Genomic DNA, 17,825 nt, shown 5'->3' with positions numbered 1-17,825 from the left:
CCATTGATGTCCCAGTTTTCAATTTGTACAATGGAAATTATGCAACATTTCTCTATGTCTTTGAAGATTCAGTGAACTCTGTAAGAGTTAAGTATCATCATCTTCCCTGAGCACTGTCATATTTACAAGGTACCGGGACTTCACTTCAGCAGCTACCTTCAAACTCAACCGTTTTCTTAGCTTTTTCTGACAATGAGTCTACAAGTCTTCTGCTCATAAGTATCCTGAACATGTCTTCCCATGTCCATGACTGATCACTTCTAAGGAAATATAAAGCCCATAGAATCATAAACTCTTTCTTAGTTTTAGGAAAAAGTATTCTTAAGCCAGTAATTGATACTGCAAAGAAGCATAAGCTTAAGTCTTTATAATTACAGGATATATAAATTGTTCTAAATTGTTTATATTATATAGTACCCATGCATTTGCTGCCTTCCAAATGCAGTGGAAAACAGGCCTACATAGAAAACTTAATAATATGTTTGTCACGACAGCCCAGATTTGAGAATGCATTTAAACTCTCACCTTCTCTTGAGATGAGAGTCCTCACTTCTCACTGGAAATCAAAACAGCAGCTAGTGGCTAAGCAGTAGCAGCTAAGCAGACATTTTACTGAACATCGACCTGCATGTTGTGCACTTACATTCTATGCATACTCCTCAGCAAATGGCTATTACATCTTTTGGCTAATTTGGAAGTATCTGATTTATTTCAGGTAGGGCAAGTCATGATGTTAGTGCTGACAGTTCTCTGGTTCAATTACTCCTCATCCTAACCAAAAGCAAAGAGTAAAGATAGGAGACAATCCAACAGCAAAGAAAGATATCCAGAGCCTGCTTGACAAGTGATACTCAGTTCTTCAGCACTATTGAACCCCTTTTTGATCCCATATGTCTTAAGATACCGGATTTCTGGTATTCACTTCTTTCCTACTTGTAAGTTCTCTAGCAAATCCCAACGTTCCCCATCCCTCAGTACTTCCAGGGTTTTTTTGTCTCACAACAATACATTCAGTAACTTCCCAGTTCCCAAAGCAGCCTGAATGGCATTTAAGCTGTTTAAATATAGATAGCTCTTGTGCTGATTAGCCTGGAACAGCCAAGGGCTACGTTCTACTCACCTTTCCTTTGAAGGACACATAACTTAGGGGTTTTATCCTCTGCCAAGTGTCCAATCACCATAAAACTCTTCTCAGCTGTGGAAGCAGACATCATGAACAGAAGGGTCCTGAAAGCAAGCTGTAGTACAAGCAGACCAGACCAGTAGGGTGTTGCACCGTTGACAGGGTGAAGAACAAAACAACAAGAGGTGAACAAACAAACAGGTAAGAAAACCCTGCATTTTATTTTAAAGCAATTTAAAACAATTAGAGACAACAAAGAGCAAGTAGACATACTAAAAGGAAATGTTACACAAAGTTATAATATGTGCATTTCTGTCTCTTCCCTCTTAGTGGAATGTAGTCTGCACAGTCTCTATAAATCCATGTTCTATCTTCACCTTGAATACTGCCTACAGTTCTGCAGCTTCTCCCCCATCTCAGTAAAAATACAACTGTAAGAAGATTCAGAAATGGTCAACAAAGACAAAGGCATAGAAATGGAATTTCAGAACAGTGAGTTAAAATGGTAGGAAGGTAGTTCTTTATGAAAAGGGCACTGCTCTGTTTATGACAAAGCTGTCCAGATAATAAAAGTAGTCAAACAAAGTCTCACCTGTCTTTGAATTCAGTACAGATGATTTTCCCTGTTCATATACATAGCTTAGTTGGTGATACATGGAAAAAATATTTATCAATGAATTTGTTATTACAGAACAGGCCTATTGCCTTCCCTGTCTGCAGGGCATAGTTTCATGAAAACTTTTAGGCAAAGGGAAAAGTAGTAGTGGAGTCTCTTTCCCTGGCAGGGTGGAACTGCTAGTTTGAAGCTATCTGCTATCACATCACAAAATCATAGAATCACGTAGGTGGTAAAGGACTTCTTCAAGGCAGGTCCCATTAAAGCAGCTTGCTTTGAGCCGTGTCCAGTTGAGTTACAAATGTCTCTGAGGATGGAGTTTCCATAGCCTCTCTGGGCAAGCTCTTTCAGTATTTGACAATCCTTTGTAAAAAAAAATAAGTTTTCTGTATTGAATTTCCTATGTTGTCACTTGTGCTTGTTGCCTCTTGCTCACCTCTGGGAAGAATCTGGCTCCATCTTTTCTACACCCTTCCATTAGGAAGCGGTAGACAGCAGTTTGACCTCACCTCATCATCATCTTTAAACCTGAGCAAATCCAGCTCTCTCACCTTCTTCTTGTATGTCATGAGCTGCAGACCCTGAACAGTTTGGTGGCCTTCACTAGCCTTGCTTTAGTATGTCAATGCCTTTCTTCAAACAACACACAGAACTCCAGATGTAGTCTCACAAATGTCAAATAGAGGGGAACAATCACTTCCCTCCAAACCTACCAGTTATACTCAGCCCAGTATGCAACTGGACACATTTGCTGCAAGAGCACACTGTTGACTTACATTCAACTTGTGCACCACGACCCCCAGCTCCTTTTCTACACCATTCAGTTAGTTCCCAGCCTGTCCTAGTGCATGGGGTTGTGCCAAACCAGATGCAGGGCTTTGCATTTGCCTTTGCTGAACTTCATGAGATCCCCAACAGCTCATTTTTCCAGTCTGACTAGGTCCATCTGAGTAGCAGCCCTGCCCTTCAATGTATCAACCACTCCCCCCAATTTGGTATCACCCACAAACTTGCTGAGAGGTCACTCTATCCCATCATCCTGGTCATTACATCAGCCATTTCAAGAATCCACGTTGATGTAACCTATAGAAAAGAAAGCAAGTCAAACATCCTTCCAGAGATATGCTAGAGATTTCAGATTTTGTTTTACAAAAATGCAGGAGTTACATTGCTAAGTATCTTCTTCTCTAGATATAAAAATAAAGAGTAGCCATAGGTTCCACAAGAAGCAGGCCCTGGCTTTTTTTTTTTGGGTGCAAATGCTGAAATGTAGAGCTTGACTTACAGTGTGTAAGAGGTCTTCTGGAAGGCAGAGATGACTGTCAAAATTTAAGAGCTAAGCAAGCCAGGAATTATTTATAGAGTCCTTCCCCAGAGTCTTCTAGTCTGTGGCTTTGCTCAGAGACAGATGATATATTTCTATATCATAAAAATGGGCAGAATTGCATCAGTATATACATGGTACTCCAAGAATGTACTTGCAATCTTGTTATTTGCCTGGGTGATTGTACGCACAGGATGGACTCTGTGCTAGTAGCCGTTATACTTAAGGAGCAGAGGGTAGAATCTGGAACAGAACAAAACCAAAAAAAGACAGATGAAAAAAGAAAACTGTAGGAGTAATTTAGCTCCTCTGCATACATTATAACTGTAAACCAGTTTCAAGAACATTTATGTAATAACAACCTTTCCAGCACACAACTGTCTCTTACGGGCAATGACACAGTAGCACAGTATTTTTGCAGAATGGACAGAATAACACTGCTGCCAAAGGACATATAAAGGACAGTGCTACAAACATGGTCCCCAAAAGTCTCTCAGAACATACTATGCTACTCATAGGCTTACTATTACCAAAGACATTACAAGTTACACTATAGGCTGATATAAAGTTGGATTTTGTTCTGTATGCTGGACATAGATGTGAGATAATACCACGTACGTTGGAAAGTACTATAAAACGGTTTAGCAGAATGTTTTCTCATCTTCCACATGGAGCTTGCCTCTCCAAACTATGCTTTATAACTCTCAACTTCCCAAACAACATGAGCTGAAGAAAACACTGGTAAACAGGAAGCATCACTTGTGAAAAGGAACTAAGAGAAGATGGAAGGACCTGAAAGAGAAGAAAGCCAGCCAAACCTCTAAGAATGGGAACAAAGACACTGAATGTTTCCAAACAAATACTTGAATAAGTAAGGCTGGTGGTTTTTTATGAAGGCAGTGATGATAAAGTTGATAGTTTACTACTTGGACATTCAGTATCTGAAGGAACATACACCTGTGTCCCAATCCAGTGTTTTAAGAAAATGTGGGGTAACTTAGAGACATTTACCAAGTATAGCAATCGAGTAAATACAGCCAGCTGACTTACTGCAGAGAAGCAGCTCTGCAGTTCTAACTATTCTGGTACCTTCACAGTGAGGCATGTTTTTTCTTTCCTTGTCTTCCTCCAGGAGTCAGTGCCACAGAAAAACCCAATCTGGAACTTAAGCTGGGATGCCAAACACCAAGGTGCAGTTTCCCAGCTCTGCTACAGCCATCATACAACACCTTGAGCAAATCACCTGGCCCCCGTAAACATCTGTAACAAGGGGAAAACAATTTCTTTCACCATTCTTTATTAGTTCATTAATTCAGTGGGGCAGGAAATATGTCATGTAGCTTAATGTAGTAGGATCCTAATTTTGTAGGACTTCGCTTAGATACCTACAGACCCTAGTACTTCTATACTCATCATCATTACTACAGATCTTCAGAACAGCTGAATGCAGAGTATATATAAATTTGACCAAGGTAGGTGGTCAATGCTTTTTCATTTCTCAGTGAAAATAACTGCTGTTACTAAATAAAAAGTGTTAATGGAACCAGCTTCTATTACTACACAAATACAGCTTTGCAGCTGTTTAGCCAGCAGTAAATATACTGTTCTCAAAATCACTACCTTCAACTGCTCACAGGAAGTGGATAACTTGCACTTACATTAACCATATTTTAGGCCATTTTAGCACTTTCCATCAATATTTTAACATTTTGGATTAGCATACTCTATCAATTTCTTGCATGTACAGAATGACGGACACTGAGAAACCCGGCTTCTACAACTAACTTAGCAAGTTTGCCCATAATATTGCTATGCTGTGAGAATGCTCCTCAGTACAACTATGTGTCTCAATTTTATTAATCTATTCCTCAGATGTAAAAACAATTAAAGCAACAATTGAGCACGTGCAACCTTGTTTGAAAAAGTATATTTGAAAAGCAAATGCTTCTTCCTGCCCCTGCACAGCTCCAGTTGACAAAAAGAAAGAATTCATCAGTAAGAAGGAAGATGCTATTGGTCACATATGACTTACACCAGTTACCAAATGATTCAGGTGAAAGAAAAGAAACAGTACAAAAAGCAAATACAACAGGTCTGCACTGCCACATAAGTTTTTCTTTAACAATGTAAAGGGAATTTTAAATCTCATTTTAAAAAGAGATAAATATCATTGTAATCTCTATTAACTTCCCATCTGTTATTAGTATATTTTCTAAGCCATATGCCATGGCAATTAACTGGACAGCCTAACTCCCCCCAATAAAAGTATTATCTTCTATCAGATCTAACATATCCCTCTGCCCCAATTTCACTAGATGTTCTCCTTTGAACTTTTGCTACAACTTGTAGGAAATAGAACTCCTGACTTGCATTCCTCACTTCATACAGTTTTGGTCACTTCACATCTTTGTCTCCTTTCTGTAGTCTGAACATTTAAGTCTCATTTGTTTTTTCAGTGGCTTTGAGATTACTTTCCTTCCTTCAGAGAAAAACATATCAAGCACACTAATCCAGCATCAAGTGCGCTAACACGTTGCATCAGTCAGGTCTCCTGAAGAACAAACATGAAATATAATTCACGTTGCTCCCCTGGATACTGTTTTCGTTGTCATATCCAATGGTATGCTGGATGGGATACTGTTCAACTGGAAGTTTCACCAAACAGCTGTTGAACACTATTAAAACGCTCTAATAGGTGTGACTTATTGACCGGAAGAGTCGGTAAACAAATGCAGTATAAGTGACAGTATGAAAATAGAGTAACAGTAATTAGCAATGTGACTCCATGACTAATAGGAAAATTGCTTTGACCCAGTTGATGGCAGTAGCAACAAAATCTTTAAAAAAAAATAAATTTCAAAATCTATCCCAAAGAGATGGGTTTTCTGTTACGACTTGTACATTATCAAGACTTCTCAGGATCACTTGACAACATTTCTGGTTGCCACAGATCCTATTTCACTAGTATTCTAGACCATTTCTGTTGGGAAACACAGTGATAGCTGTGGTCCACTATGTTCGTAAGCCCCAAAAGACAGGATGGAAAGACGCTGGCAGCGTCTCTGAGCACGGTGTATCAGAAGGTCCTTGGCATCCATCAGCAGGAAGCCCTGGTCACACAGCAAACCTCAGCAGCTTTCACCCCTTCGCAGAATACACGCTCTCGAGCTGGAAACCCTGATTGCTTCTGGTTTGTTGAGTTCATACCATGAGCCCTTCTGCTTGTACAAGCACTGGGCATGGTTTTGACCGGGCTAACGTACCATTCTGGTGGTCTGCGTGTCGTTGCACAAAGGCGCACCAGGTGTACAAAGGCACATCAATATCCTACCTTAAACCGATGTGCTTCCACATTTATCCCACGCTACCCTATCGCCAGTGCCAACACAAACATTTCACAAAGCATGGATTAATGAGAGCATAACAAAAACAAATCTGATCTGTCTGTGCATGCTTTTTAATTTTGGAAGACCACATGTGATTTTCCACTTCTGACTGAAGAGGAATGATGTAACACAGAAATTGGACCTGTTTAATGCAGAAGTAGAATTGTTCTTCAGTATGAATATTAAAAAATTTTATTTCTTTGATGAAGATACCATTTGCTACAAAAAAACCCCTACCAGCTGCTCTCCAATAGTAAGATGACATCACCAAGAACAAGTTCTTGGTAAATTCTGTAAAAAATCTTTGGTTTTATCTATCCTTCCTTAACCTAGCAGTGTAGCAATGGGATCCAATGGGGGTCACATCCTGGAATATGATAATGCCAAAAAGAAAAAAGAAGAAAACAAAACAGATGCACAAAAAAATCAATACCCAAAATTTCAGGGGTCCTGATTGCTTGAACAACTGACAGGAGATGCACTGGTTTCAGTGCAATAATAAAAGGTCTGATGAAATACTTAGAATGTATGAACAAGGAGAAAGATCCCATAAAAGCAAGCGGTATGGTCTGTGCGCGGAGAGGGGCAGTGAAACTGCCATTGCAGTATGGCGTCTAGTTGTAGGTTTTACAAAACACAAGGGCTGGAAAGGGAATGGAAAAAAATATGCAAAGATTACACAATGTACAAAAAATACTTAGTATAAGACTCTATTTTGGTTGACTGAAGGTTAAAAAGTTCTTTTGATCAAGCTACAACTATCCATAACCAGCAGAGGGGCTGCTTGGTCTTCAGTCCTCCAAGAAGAGCAGCGCTCGGGAGATGGAGTTGGGCAGATGGCGAGCAGAGGTACCGCGGGGTAGGGCTCCGGTTGGCATTACCCGCTCGAAGCACACAGCTCGCTGCCGGCTCAACTCTTCAGATCGAGCTTAAACTATCCGGGAAGCGCTGTGGCGCCACGAGAAGTGGCAGCTCCCGGCGCGGGAAGGTCCTGGGGGCGCGAGCGGAGCCCCCTCCTCAGGGAGCGGCCGGCGGCCTGAGCCCCGCGCCCGCAGCGCCCGAGTGACAGGCGGCGGCGCTCCCCCAGCCGGTGGCGGCTCCTCCCTTCGGCCGGCCGGGCAACCGCGGGGCGCGGGCTGAGCCCCAGCTGGGGGGGCCCGGCGCGGGGCCCGGAGCAGCCGTTTATAGCCGGCCCGCAGCTGCCCGCGCGCACACCCGCCCGCCCCGCTCCCGCAGCCAGGCGCTCCAGCCGGGAGCCCGCCGCCGCCCGCCCGCCGCCGGGAGCCGCGCAGAGCCGCCCATGGGACCCCGCCGCCCGGCGCTGCCCCCGCTGCTGCCGCCGCTGCTGCTGCTGCTGCTGGCGGCCGGTGAGTAGAGCGGCCGCGGGCCCTCCGGGGCTCGGCCGGCGGCACCGCTCCTCGCCGGCGGGGAAGCGGCCCCGTCCCGCCGCGCCTCCCCGGGCTGAGGCTGCTGGGGGCGTCTGGGGGGAGGCGGGAGGAGCGGGGAGAGGAGGGAGCGCCGGGAGAGGTGATCCCCGCCGGGGGCTGCCTTCACCCCGCGGAACGGGCGCTGCCGAAGGCCGGCCACCGCGCTCGGGCGGAACTGCCGCACCCCGCGAACGCCCCGAGCCGCCGCTGGCGGGTGCAGGCGGCAGCTGCGCCCGCAGCCCCTCCCGGTGCCACCTCCCCGCGCAACGGCGGAGCCGCGCTGGGCTCTCACGTTTAAAGTTCAGGGGCAACGTGTCAGTGTGTTTAAAAGTTCGATATTTAAACTCAGACTGCAGATTGCATGTGTAATAATAATCTTTCTACAAAGCCAGGCCGTTTACCCACACTCTTCCCGTGGGTGTGAGAGCGCTGTCTCGGAGCACTTCAGTTACAAAGCAGTTCAAAAGCCAGGAACTGCCAGAACTGAGATCGCCTACAAACCCCGAACTGGGTTGTTCTGGAAGAATGAATCAGTCTTTATGAACAAGTTATGATGCGAGAATGTAATTAAAGGACCCCTGCCTCGTACCTGAGCAGAGCCAACTACTCACTTGGCAAATATTTAATTATTTTTTTTGGTCTCCTATGTCCTATTCATTAAGCAGTACTAAAGACCAGTTGTCATAATTCACAGTCCATTTCCTCGTAGGTTTTCTGAGGTATTCATCAGTATAGTATCTGAATGTACTTACTTCTGTGAAACTACATTATCATCCCGCTTTTTCAGATAGGTAGGTGGCTGACACAGAAAAGCATCCACTATCCCTGGTGACACATTGGTACCCGATTTTACCTACGACTACTTAATATTATGTGGAACTTTCCAACTACTCAAAGCTTGGCTCCCACAGAGTATTGCAGTAGTTTGGTACTCCAACCCAAGGATAGTCAGCAGGCTGGGAGCGTGCTATTAGTAAACATCAATAGGTATTGTTTTAACATGATTAACCTCATGCTGAACCCTTCTGACAGCTGCAAGGATAAAATCCAGTTTTGCAGAGTAGCATTCAGCTGCCTTAAGAGATTCTCTTTGTAGTTCTTGCATTTTTTTATACATTCCTACACAGCTTGCAAATTCGTCAAATCAAATGCTGCAAATAGAGGGATCCTAAGGACAGGAGCCTCAATTGATTCTTTTGTTCTGTGCACAGAATGAAGCAGGGGCGGGGGCAGGGTTAAAAGACCATAAGGTAGGGTGCTTGCATAATGGGGCCGAGTTAAGGTCCCACCAAGCTCACTGCCCCAGTTCTACTTCCTGACCTCAGCATGCCCCTATTATTCCTTCTGCATTTTGATCCTCCTCCAGACTTCATCCTTTGCACGGCACAAACCTCAGCAAGAACATTAAGGAAAGCAATGAAAGACTGTTTCACTGCTTCTGCCAGCCTAGAGTGATCATTACAGAGAGCCTGGCTCCGGTCCGATAGCTCCGAGTCAGGCATCACAGTCACCCATTCCCTACGCAGCGAGGAGGAAGGGAAATGCAATTCACCTGTTTCTCAATGCTTAGTCCACAGTATCAAAACAGGCAAATTTATTCTTTAAAAAAATTTACACGTGACCACAGTGTGAGGTGATAGCACATCAGTAGTCAGGGCAACAAGATGAGGCAAAAAAGGCTATTCCTGGTGGCTTATGAAACCAGAGGAAAAAATCCAAGCAAAAATTTTAAAAAAGGTTCTATAATGCATACAGTTCAAACATTTCCACTTCTGGCAAGATCCTGGAGATGCATTCCCAAGTTTCAAGTTCTAAATTACTGGAGCACTATGACTGTACAAAGCAAATATCACTACAGGAAATCTTACACATGCTTAACACCAAAAAATGTTTCTGTAGCCTCAGTCTTTGAAAGAATGGCTTAAGATTTCTTTTAAACCCCACAAAACATCATAGACTGTATTAGTTGCTAATGATTAATGTAGTTATATATTATAATTATGCAAAGCTGTGCATCTCAATAAAAATATAATTATATACCTGCAAAAATAATTATTATGTTTGTGTCATGCCCATTGCAAAGAGCACAATGTTATGGGAAATAGGACCTTTCACAAAAATGTCACGTTTCTAAAATGTTTTTTTAAAATGTTTTTTTTAAATCTGAGTTTGCTGAGGGACTAATCTCTTTTATTTTTTTTTCTTCTCCCAAATATGTCTTTAAAGTTTTCTTTCAAGAATGAGCACAGTTGAAACTGTAACAAAGTTCCAACTCCTATTGTGCAATAATCACTGGAATTAAATAGTACACAAATATTAAAAGCCATAAGACTAGACTCAATTGTCTAACTGTAAATTTTTTTTTGAACACTTAGTTGCACTTATTTCCTGTGACCTCTAGATATCAAAACAATGTGGTTTTGATTTTTTCATACACATTATAAAGCAGTGAAATTAAAATAAACACAGTCTGTTCCCTCCCTTTTCCCCACCCACGATACTGTGTTTGATAGAGCTGCACACAGTCTGCATGACAAAAACAAAAAACAGACTAGACATAGAGCAACGACCCTACTCTTTCAGGAATGCATAATCAAACCTATAGGAATACACTTGTCCATAAAGATAAATGTGAAGTCTGCATAAAAACAAAAAAAATCACACAGAAGATTTTAAAGACATACCTTAAGCTTGAAACATTCGGAAATATGCAGAATGTCACTTCACTCTCTGACTGTATTCCACAGAAGTTCTGATAAAATAATACTTTGGAAATTTTATTACGTTGCTAATACACTACATCAGCATACTGATACTCTTATTGTTTGCATAGTTCTATGCATTCTAGGATGGTCTTTCATCACTTTTATTAAAGTCAGGTTAAAAAGCTGTTGGGGACAGACTTTTCCTTCAGTCATATTCAGAGTATCTACAGTACAGTATTGGTTTACACCTGGATGTCCAGATGCTGTAACACAAATAAATTGCAAGGATAAAAAGTTCATGTCCTTTTCTTTAAATTATATGGCACGTTTTGAAGATTTATACTTGAGCTCCTCAAGGGAGCAGACAGTTCATCACTTCCACTTTACATGGATTTAAATCAAGGGACTGGGATTTGTCCAAAGCTAGCAAACATTTCTTCCATGAAACCAGGAATATGACTTGGAAATCCTTAGTTTCCACTTCCTGTCTTGTAGCTCCCCTACACCATCCTTCCCCAGTTGCCAGAAGCTGAGACACAATGTAAAAATTCTTCACTTTCTTAAGGGATTTCTTCAGAATCCTAACGTCATGCAGAGCAAACCCAGGTTTGCCATTAACCACTAACGTGTTCCTTCAGACATTCAGACAACAGAGTCTAGCCAAATCTTACTAGACATTTAAGAGTATAAACAGTTGTCATTTGTAATGCTGCAGCCTTGCTGCATTTTTTTTTCAGCTGGGAATTTACTGAGCCTGTACTGACAGTGAAGATAACACTTTCGATGCTATCGTAAAGAAAAGAATCTGGTTATACTCAAACGGATGCTTCTGCTACCCAGAGCTGAAACATATATTCAGAGCTGCAACGGAATGGGAGTTGATCATGTGTCAGTTCCACAGCATGACGGTTATTTTGACACCTAGAACTACAGGTTCCAGGGAGTCCACTCAGTGCACCTTACAGACCCCTTGGGAAAACGTGAGAGGATCTTTTTACCAGAAAACCTATACAACTAAACAGGAGATAATATCCTGGAACAGGAGCCATGCCACAATAGATACTATTCACTATCTTAGCAAGGAAGTTTTAGTGCCAATGGAACAGTTTTAAAATGAAACTGCAAGTGACTACATAGCCCAGGAAGCTTTTTTAACTCCTCAAGATGTGACTGCTTTTAATCAATGGCCAAAGATGCATGTGCAAGTTTCAGCACTCTTGTTTCAACATCCTCTCCTCTCCCGGGATCACGTGCCCACAAAGCAGGAGGGAACAAGATCTGGGAGTAGTCGCCAGTCAAAAAAGAACTAAATATTCTTAGGCAGCCTAGCTATTTTCATAAGTAAGGATTAGCTACAAACATTCTTTCTAAAGCTTTTTTTTACCATTCTCACATACAAATCAAATCTATTTCTTAATGAGGTGATTTCACAAGATGTTTAAATCCCTTTGTTTCATGAAATTACAAGTGCTGGAGGTCACCAGCATCCCACACATTTCAAGTTACTCAAATGTGCTGGGAACAATATTTTTCTAGCAGATCTTCCATTAACTGATTACAGTTAATCATATGATCTATTATAATAGATTAGTCTATTAGTTAGTCTATTATAATAGATTATATGATTATAAAGATTATATACAAACTGTATAATCATATACTTATTCTGTAGGAAAATACATACCAAAACCTTCAATGACAAAGTCTAAATATTTTTTCTGCTCTCTCACAACTGTTACCAGTTATTAAATCTTAACGTCTTTCCCAATCTGTATCCAGTACTCGGAGTTAAGGTTTATAAACTGTTCTCCTCATACCAAAACAAATCATTGGCTTAATTAGTAAGACAGCTCTTATCAGCAGCCTTCCACTAATTTGTTTTCTACTCATCCAGCTTCTTAAAAATTGCTGCAAATAGCTTGGAGCCTGCACTGTAAGGAAATGCTGCCCATTACCATTAAGGGTCTTCGATCCGTTAGCTCAATCTGAAGGGTGACATGAAGCCCTAAAAAGAGTCATCTGGTGTCTCAACATTTGCCTGCTGCCCTGGACCTACTGCTCTAGTACTGACACAGGACAGTTAAAGTTCCTAAATATAGTCTTGTTCTGGAGAAATAATGGTGACAATCCCTTAAACAACAACAAAACCCAAACAAAATGAAACAGAAAAAAATTAATTCTTCTAATTTCCCTGGAAATGACTCCAAGCACCCACCCATTTCCCTGCTCTACACCCACCCCACCACCCCCACCAATTATTCAGCTTCTTTGTCTAAAAATTAGGAAAACCAGAACCCCATCATAGAGGACATACTTGTTCAAATGTAAAGCATTTCATTCTACAAAATAACAACATGGGCAAAATTGTGTGTTAGGAGAAAATACTGCAACGCTTAGGGCATCTCATTTTAGCAGATTAGTGGACCTAGCCCACAGAACACATGCTAGCCCTTGCCAGTTTTAAGACTGGAAATGACTCAAGTCTGCCCCTGTATGCTGCCTTGATGGGAGGAAACCACTGCAGCTATTCAGAACGTTGTTCAGTATTCTGCTCACCGCAGATCAGGGTGAAAAGGGACTGGGCCAAGCAGCGTGGCCTCCAAGTGTCAAAAGAAAAACTGTATTATTCTCAAGTACTGACATTCATTGTCAAAGTTTTAAAAAAACCCAAACTATTGTATATCTTCATGTTTGATTCAATAAAAAATAAAGAGTTTTTCTTCCACAGTTTATAAAGGGGAAGCCCACTTCAGAAATCGAAGAGGAGTTATTGAATTAGCCGGAGCCATTAGATGTACTACAGGACGATCTCCTTTTGCCTACCTACGTTACGGATGCTACTGTGGTCTGGGAGGAAGAGGATGGCCCAAGGACAGAGTAGACTGGTAAGAGTAACTATTTATCTGAGTAATTAAGTGCTGAATGTACGCAGATGACAGAGTAAAAGGACTAAAATATTAATTAGGCTTATTTAACATCCGTGAGGGAACTGAATTTAAACACACCTCAGACTGCTAAGAAACTCTGAAGCATTAAAATTGTGTTACTATAGATCTATACGAGTCCTACTTGCCTTTAGCTCAAACTCTCATCGCATTAATACTGGATTCACAGTACAGTTGAGTTTCTTTGCTGTTGCTGTTTGGCCAACAGCTGAAGAACTAAAGTCTTCCTGGAGAAGCTTTAAAGCTCAAACATTCAAGCTATCCATAAAAGTAATTTTTTTTTTTTTAAATAAAAATAATCACAGTTGAAAAATCTTTTGATTCTACTACCATCCATCCCATTAGTATTCAAAATAATACATAGAAAATTATGCAAAATTCAACCTGTTGAAAAATAACTTGAATAAACGTAATTATGAATTGTTACCAAAATAATTCTAAAAACAGACCTTTGCATTTAGTACTAAATCTCAGCATATTGACTACCATCAATTTAATTTATAATTGAACATTAGCTGACAGAAAGATGATTTGCTGGTCACAGTAGTTAAATAAAGGTTTTATATTTTCAAGTTTATCATTATAATGATACATTTCCCCACCATATGGGACATCTCAAATTCTGACTTATCAGATATATTGTAAATTAAAAGGAAAACAAATGTCTGATACTCATATCTAGGGTAAAATACATGGAAATCTCAACTCTGATTTTTTTTTTTTTTGTGTATAAAGATTCTAGTCGTGATTAGACCTAAAACTTGTAGAATCTTTGACTACATATTTCAAGTTTTTGGATGTGTAATCTGTTATTTTAAAGACAACTTTGTAGAATGTAATTGCTACTTTAATGACTGGGAACACAGGCAAAAAGAAGGCACTATGATTAGTTCTGGTCATCTGTATACTTAAAAGATAATGATGGAGAATCTGCAGTTTGCCAGTCTTTCACTGGAGGCCACTTCTTCATTTGTAAAAGTCGCACAGTAGCAAGAAGCTGTTTCTTCACAAAACACACTTAGGTATTTGTGGTCTGGGTTTTAATAGCTACAGAACGTTAAGAACAAGCCAGAGTGAGTGCACTTACTCTACCACATTTGAACAGAATCAAGAATTGCACCAATTGATAGCCACAAACATTCTTACCAAGTTTGATTTCTTAAAAGTTTTGAGCTACATTGTGAGCTGTTTACGTTCAGAATTATGCCGCAAACAAGTTAAGTGAAAACACAGAAATACTTAATCTGAAGTAAGATCATCTGTAATGGAATTATTCAAATAATAGTTATTGCAATTTAGATTTTTGCCTGCCACTTACAAAAATAAACTTTCACATGGAGACAATCATATATTGCTTTCATAAGATAAAACAAAATCCTTAAGCATCTATTTTTATTTAAAATGCTTAAGAGAGGACTAAAGTAATTCTAAAAATTTTTGTAAACACGTGAAGATAGATGGCACTATGGCAAAAGAAGCTGTATTTCCTTGTTTATTTACCTTAGTACTGCTACAAAGACTCATTAGAATTTTACTTTTTTTTATTTCTATGCATGAAATGGATGTAGTAAGCTACTTCAGGAGCATGTGCTGTTTAACTATTACATACCGCATGATCTTTAAATGGCGATTCATGTGGAATTACCAAGTAATTATTTAATAAGCATAGGGGAAAAAAAAGTAATTGCAAGTGAGAGCTCACAGCATTAACTTTTTCTATTGCAGATACAAATTCCTCAGGCAATCTAAACACCATCTAAACATCATGTGCCTACTGTAACATGATGGTTTTAGGCTACCAGGAGGAAACTGAATGTCTGAATGCAAAGAGCTCACGGATACACCCTGTTCTTCCCCTAAGTAAAAATGCAAAAATTTACAAGCTATCTAATTTCAGGTCATTATTACCTCCTCTACTTGCTGTTCTGGGCTTGCAACGACTCTACACCAGAAAGAATGCTTACCTGTACAGTTCAGTTACACAATGTAATAGAAACTATATGAATTCATTGCCCCAATTATGACAAGAACAATTCTGAAATCATCATTTTGGGCAATTTTCAAATTTTTCTCATGATAGTGAGCAAACTGTTTTACTTATATTATGGCATTAAACAGCACCCATGCCTATTCATTACTGAACATTTCACCTGCTCTCAGCCTTTCTGCCACCATCTAAGGACTTTGCTAAAAGATGACATTTCTGATAGTACGCTATGGCCTAACAAATCTTCTTGTCTCTTCCCTGTTAGTAACTGTTACAACAGCATCAGTAACTGGCAGGAAAATACATCATTTATTATCTGACAGACTATTCTGGCATTTAATCTTTTTCTTGGAAGGGGTAGGAGAGAAGCATATCCACATAAAATTTTATTGTATTTAAAACAGAGAATGCTTTAAAGATTCCTTGTATTTTCATCTATGAGGAAGTTCAACTAGATCAATGTGTACCGGACATTTTCCTCATCATTGATTACATGAAAAGAGTAATAATTTTTTCCAGGTGATCTCTTAAACAATTACCCTGTTTTGATTCCTGAGCAGGTAACTGTTTCTACATTCACGTATGTTGACTGTTTTATTATTTCACAGCCTGTACAAACATGCTGATAAAACCCATCCACATTATGTGATCATAAATCACCACAGCACGAATTAAGGCAAGCCCCTTTCTGTTACTCCCAGGTGCTGCTTTAACCATGACTGCTGCTATGGTAAGGCAGAACAAGCAGGTTGTCACCCAAAGACAGAAAATTATTACTGGGAATGTGACGACAATGCTGCTGTGTGTGGTGAGTCAACAGTTCTAGTTGGGTTTTTTTGGTGAGGTTTTGTTTTTGTTTTGATTTTAAAACTTCTACAGACTGTCTCATTGACTTAATAGAAAGATATTTTCTTAATTAACTGTAAAATTCTTCCTTTACCATCCTTCCTTTTGTGACTTTTTTTGCCAGGATAAGCTGTGCTTCCAGGAAGCACATGCCAACCCAATGAATGCAGTTTCCTTTTAATCCCCACCTACTGACATACATAAGCAAACAAAATTCTGATCTACGTGTTTCTATTACCATTGCAGAAAACACTACCAAAAACCCCCCTCTTTTTACTCGGCATTTGCATATGTTGAGGAACCTATGTTATGCTACTCCCTGCAGGTCTCCAACTGGAAAATAACAACTAACAGGAGGCAAGAAAACTGCTACTTTTAAAAATATTATACTTAGCAGAAGTATTTCACACCATTTATAAGTTTATGATGGACAAGTTTCTGGCATACTTACCACTGATCAGTTGCACAGCCCACGACTAGTGGCTGCAATTTATGAATGAATTCACAATTACAACTCACGATTTCAAACACTGAGGTAATAAAATATTTGATGAGTATGTTTATTTATGGAAGTAACATGTATACCAGCCATAAAATGTTAATTTGAAAATATTTACACGTTGCAATAGGTGGCTGACCACATCCTGCTAAATTTTGTTCGATTGCTCCAAAATATGAATGTAATATATGTGCCATGTTGCAGTATAAAAGAGAAAGACAAAGAGATCTCAAAGAAACAAACAAAAGATGTTTAACAGGAAAAAGCAGCACTTCTTTTACATGATTTCTTCACAACTCCCAAAGTTTTAGCAAATATTTTCCAATATACTTCAAAGACTTTTCGAAACTCTAACTTCTCACAAGCCCCCAAAACTTGCAGTGTTTTTTCTTGTTGTTGTCAGGTTTTGGACTTCTTTTGTTTGGGGTTTTTGGGGGGGGTTTGTTGTTTATTTGTTTTAAATTGGGTGCTAGGTCAGTTACGTTGCATGTAATTTTATGCTACAACCTAGCATGCAAAGCAGCTTGAGAATTGGTTATTATCTGCACCACAAAAATGCAGACCCTTACATTAACTTATTTACGAGTCTGAGTTTCTGACTACCATAGTTTATAAAGGCAACACAGTAGGCCATTCAGAGAAAACACAAAAACTTCTTATTTCATAACTCAGTTTAGAATTTGCCTGACCCGAAATCAAATGAATGACACTATTTCCTTTCCTCCTTTCCATTCAGCCTTTACTTTGCCCAAGTGTCTACTTTATGCAGAATCTCTACTTGCTAATTTCCTCTTGGGTCCAGAAGTACTAAGTGTCTTCTCTCTCAAACTCTTTAATTAATTGTCAAGTTGCAGTCCACCTATATTTGGCTGTAAAGGTTCTGCTCCTGTTCCATCCAGAAGCTGACAATATTTTAAAATACTGGCCAAGATAGTAGGCATGTCATCAACAAACAAAGTTGAAACAA

At 40.1% G+C, this 17,825-nt stretch overlaps 1 protein-coding gene across 3 annotated transcripts in view; it reads left to right on the top strand.

Moving 5' to 3' along the window:
- Nucleotides 1–17,825, top strand: part of PLA2G10 (phospholipase A2 group X) — a 32,185-nt gene that overhangs the window by 12,032 nt on the left and 2,328 nt on the right. The window contains exons 1-4 of one of the 3 annotated variants that reach the window (XM_074885459.1): nucleotides 1,088–1,324; nucleotides 4,196–4,535; nucleotides 13,310–13,466; nucleotides 16,215–16,321. In XM_074885459.1, the coding sequence (XP_074741560.1) occupies nucleotides 4,508–4,535; nucleotides 13,310–13,466; nucleotides 16,215–16,321 (292 nt within the window). In that variant the 5' untranslated portion in view covers nucleotides 1,088–1,324; nucleotides 4,196–4,507. Of the gene's footprint in view, nucleotides 1–1,087; nucleotides 1,325–4,195; nucleotides 4,536–7,410; nucleotides 7,817–13,309; nucleotides 13,467–16,214; nucleotides 16,322–17,825 lie in introns of those variants that run through there. The other 2 variants (XM_074885458.1, XM_074885456.1) reach the window with 2 other exon arrangements.

This window comes from Strix uralensis, chromosome 16, assembly GCF_047716275.1.
Source record: "Strix uralensis isolate ZFMK-TIS-50842 chromosome 16, bStrUra1, whole genome shotgun sequence".
Lineage (NCBI taxonomy): Eukaryota > Metazoa > Chordata > Aves > Strigiformes > Strigidae > Strix > Strix uralensis.
This window is presented reverse-complemented; position numbering and strand designations above follow the sequence as displayed.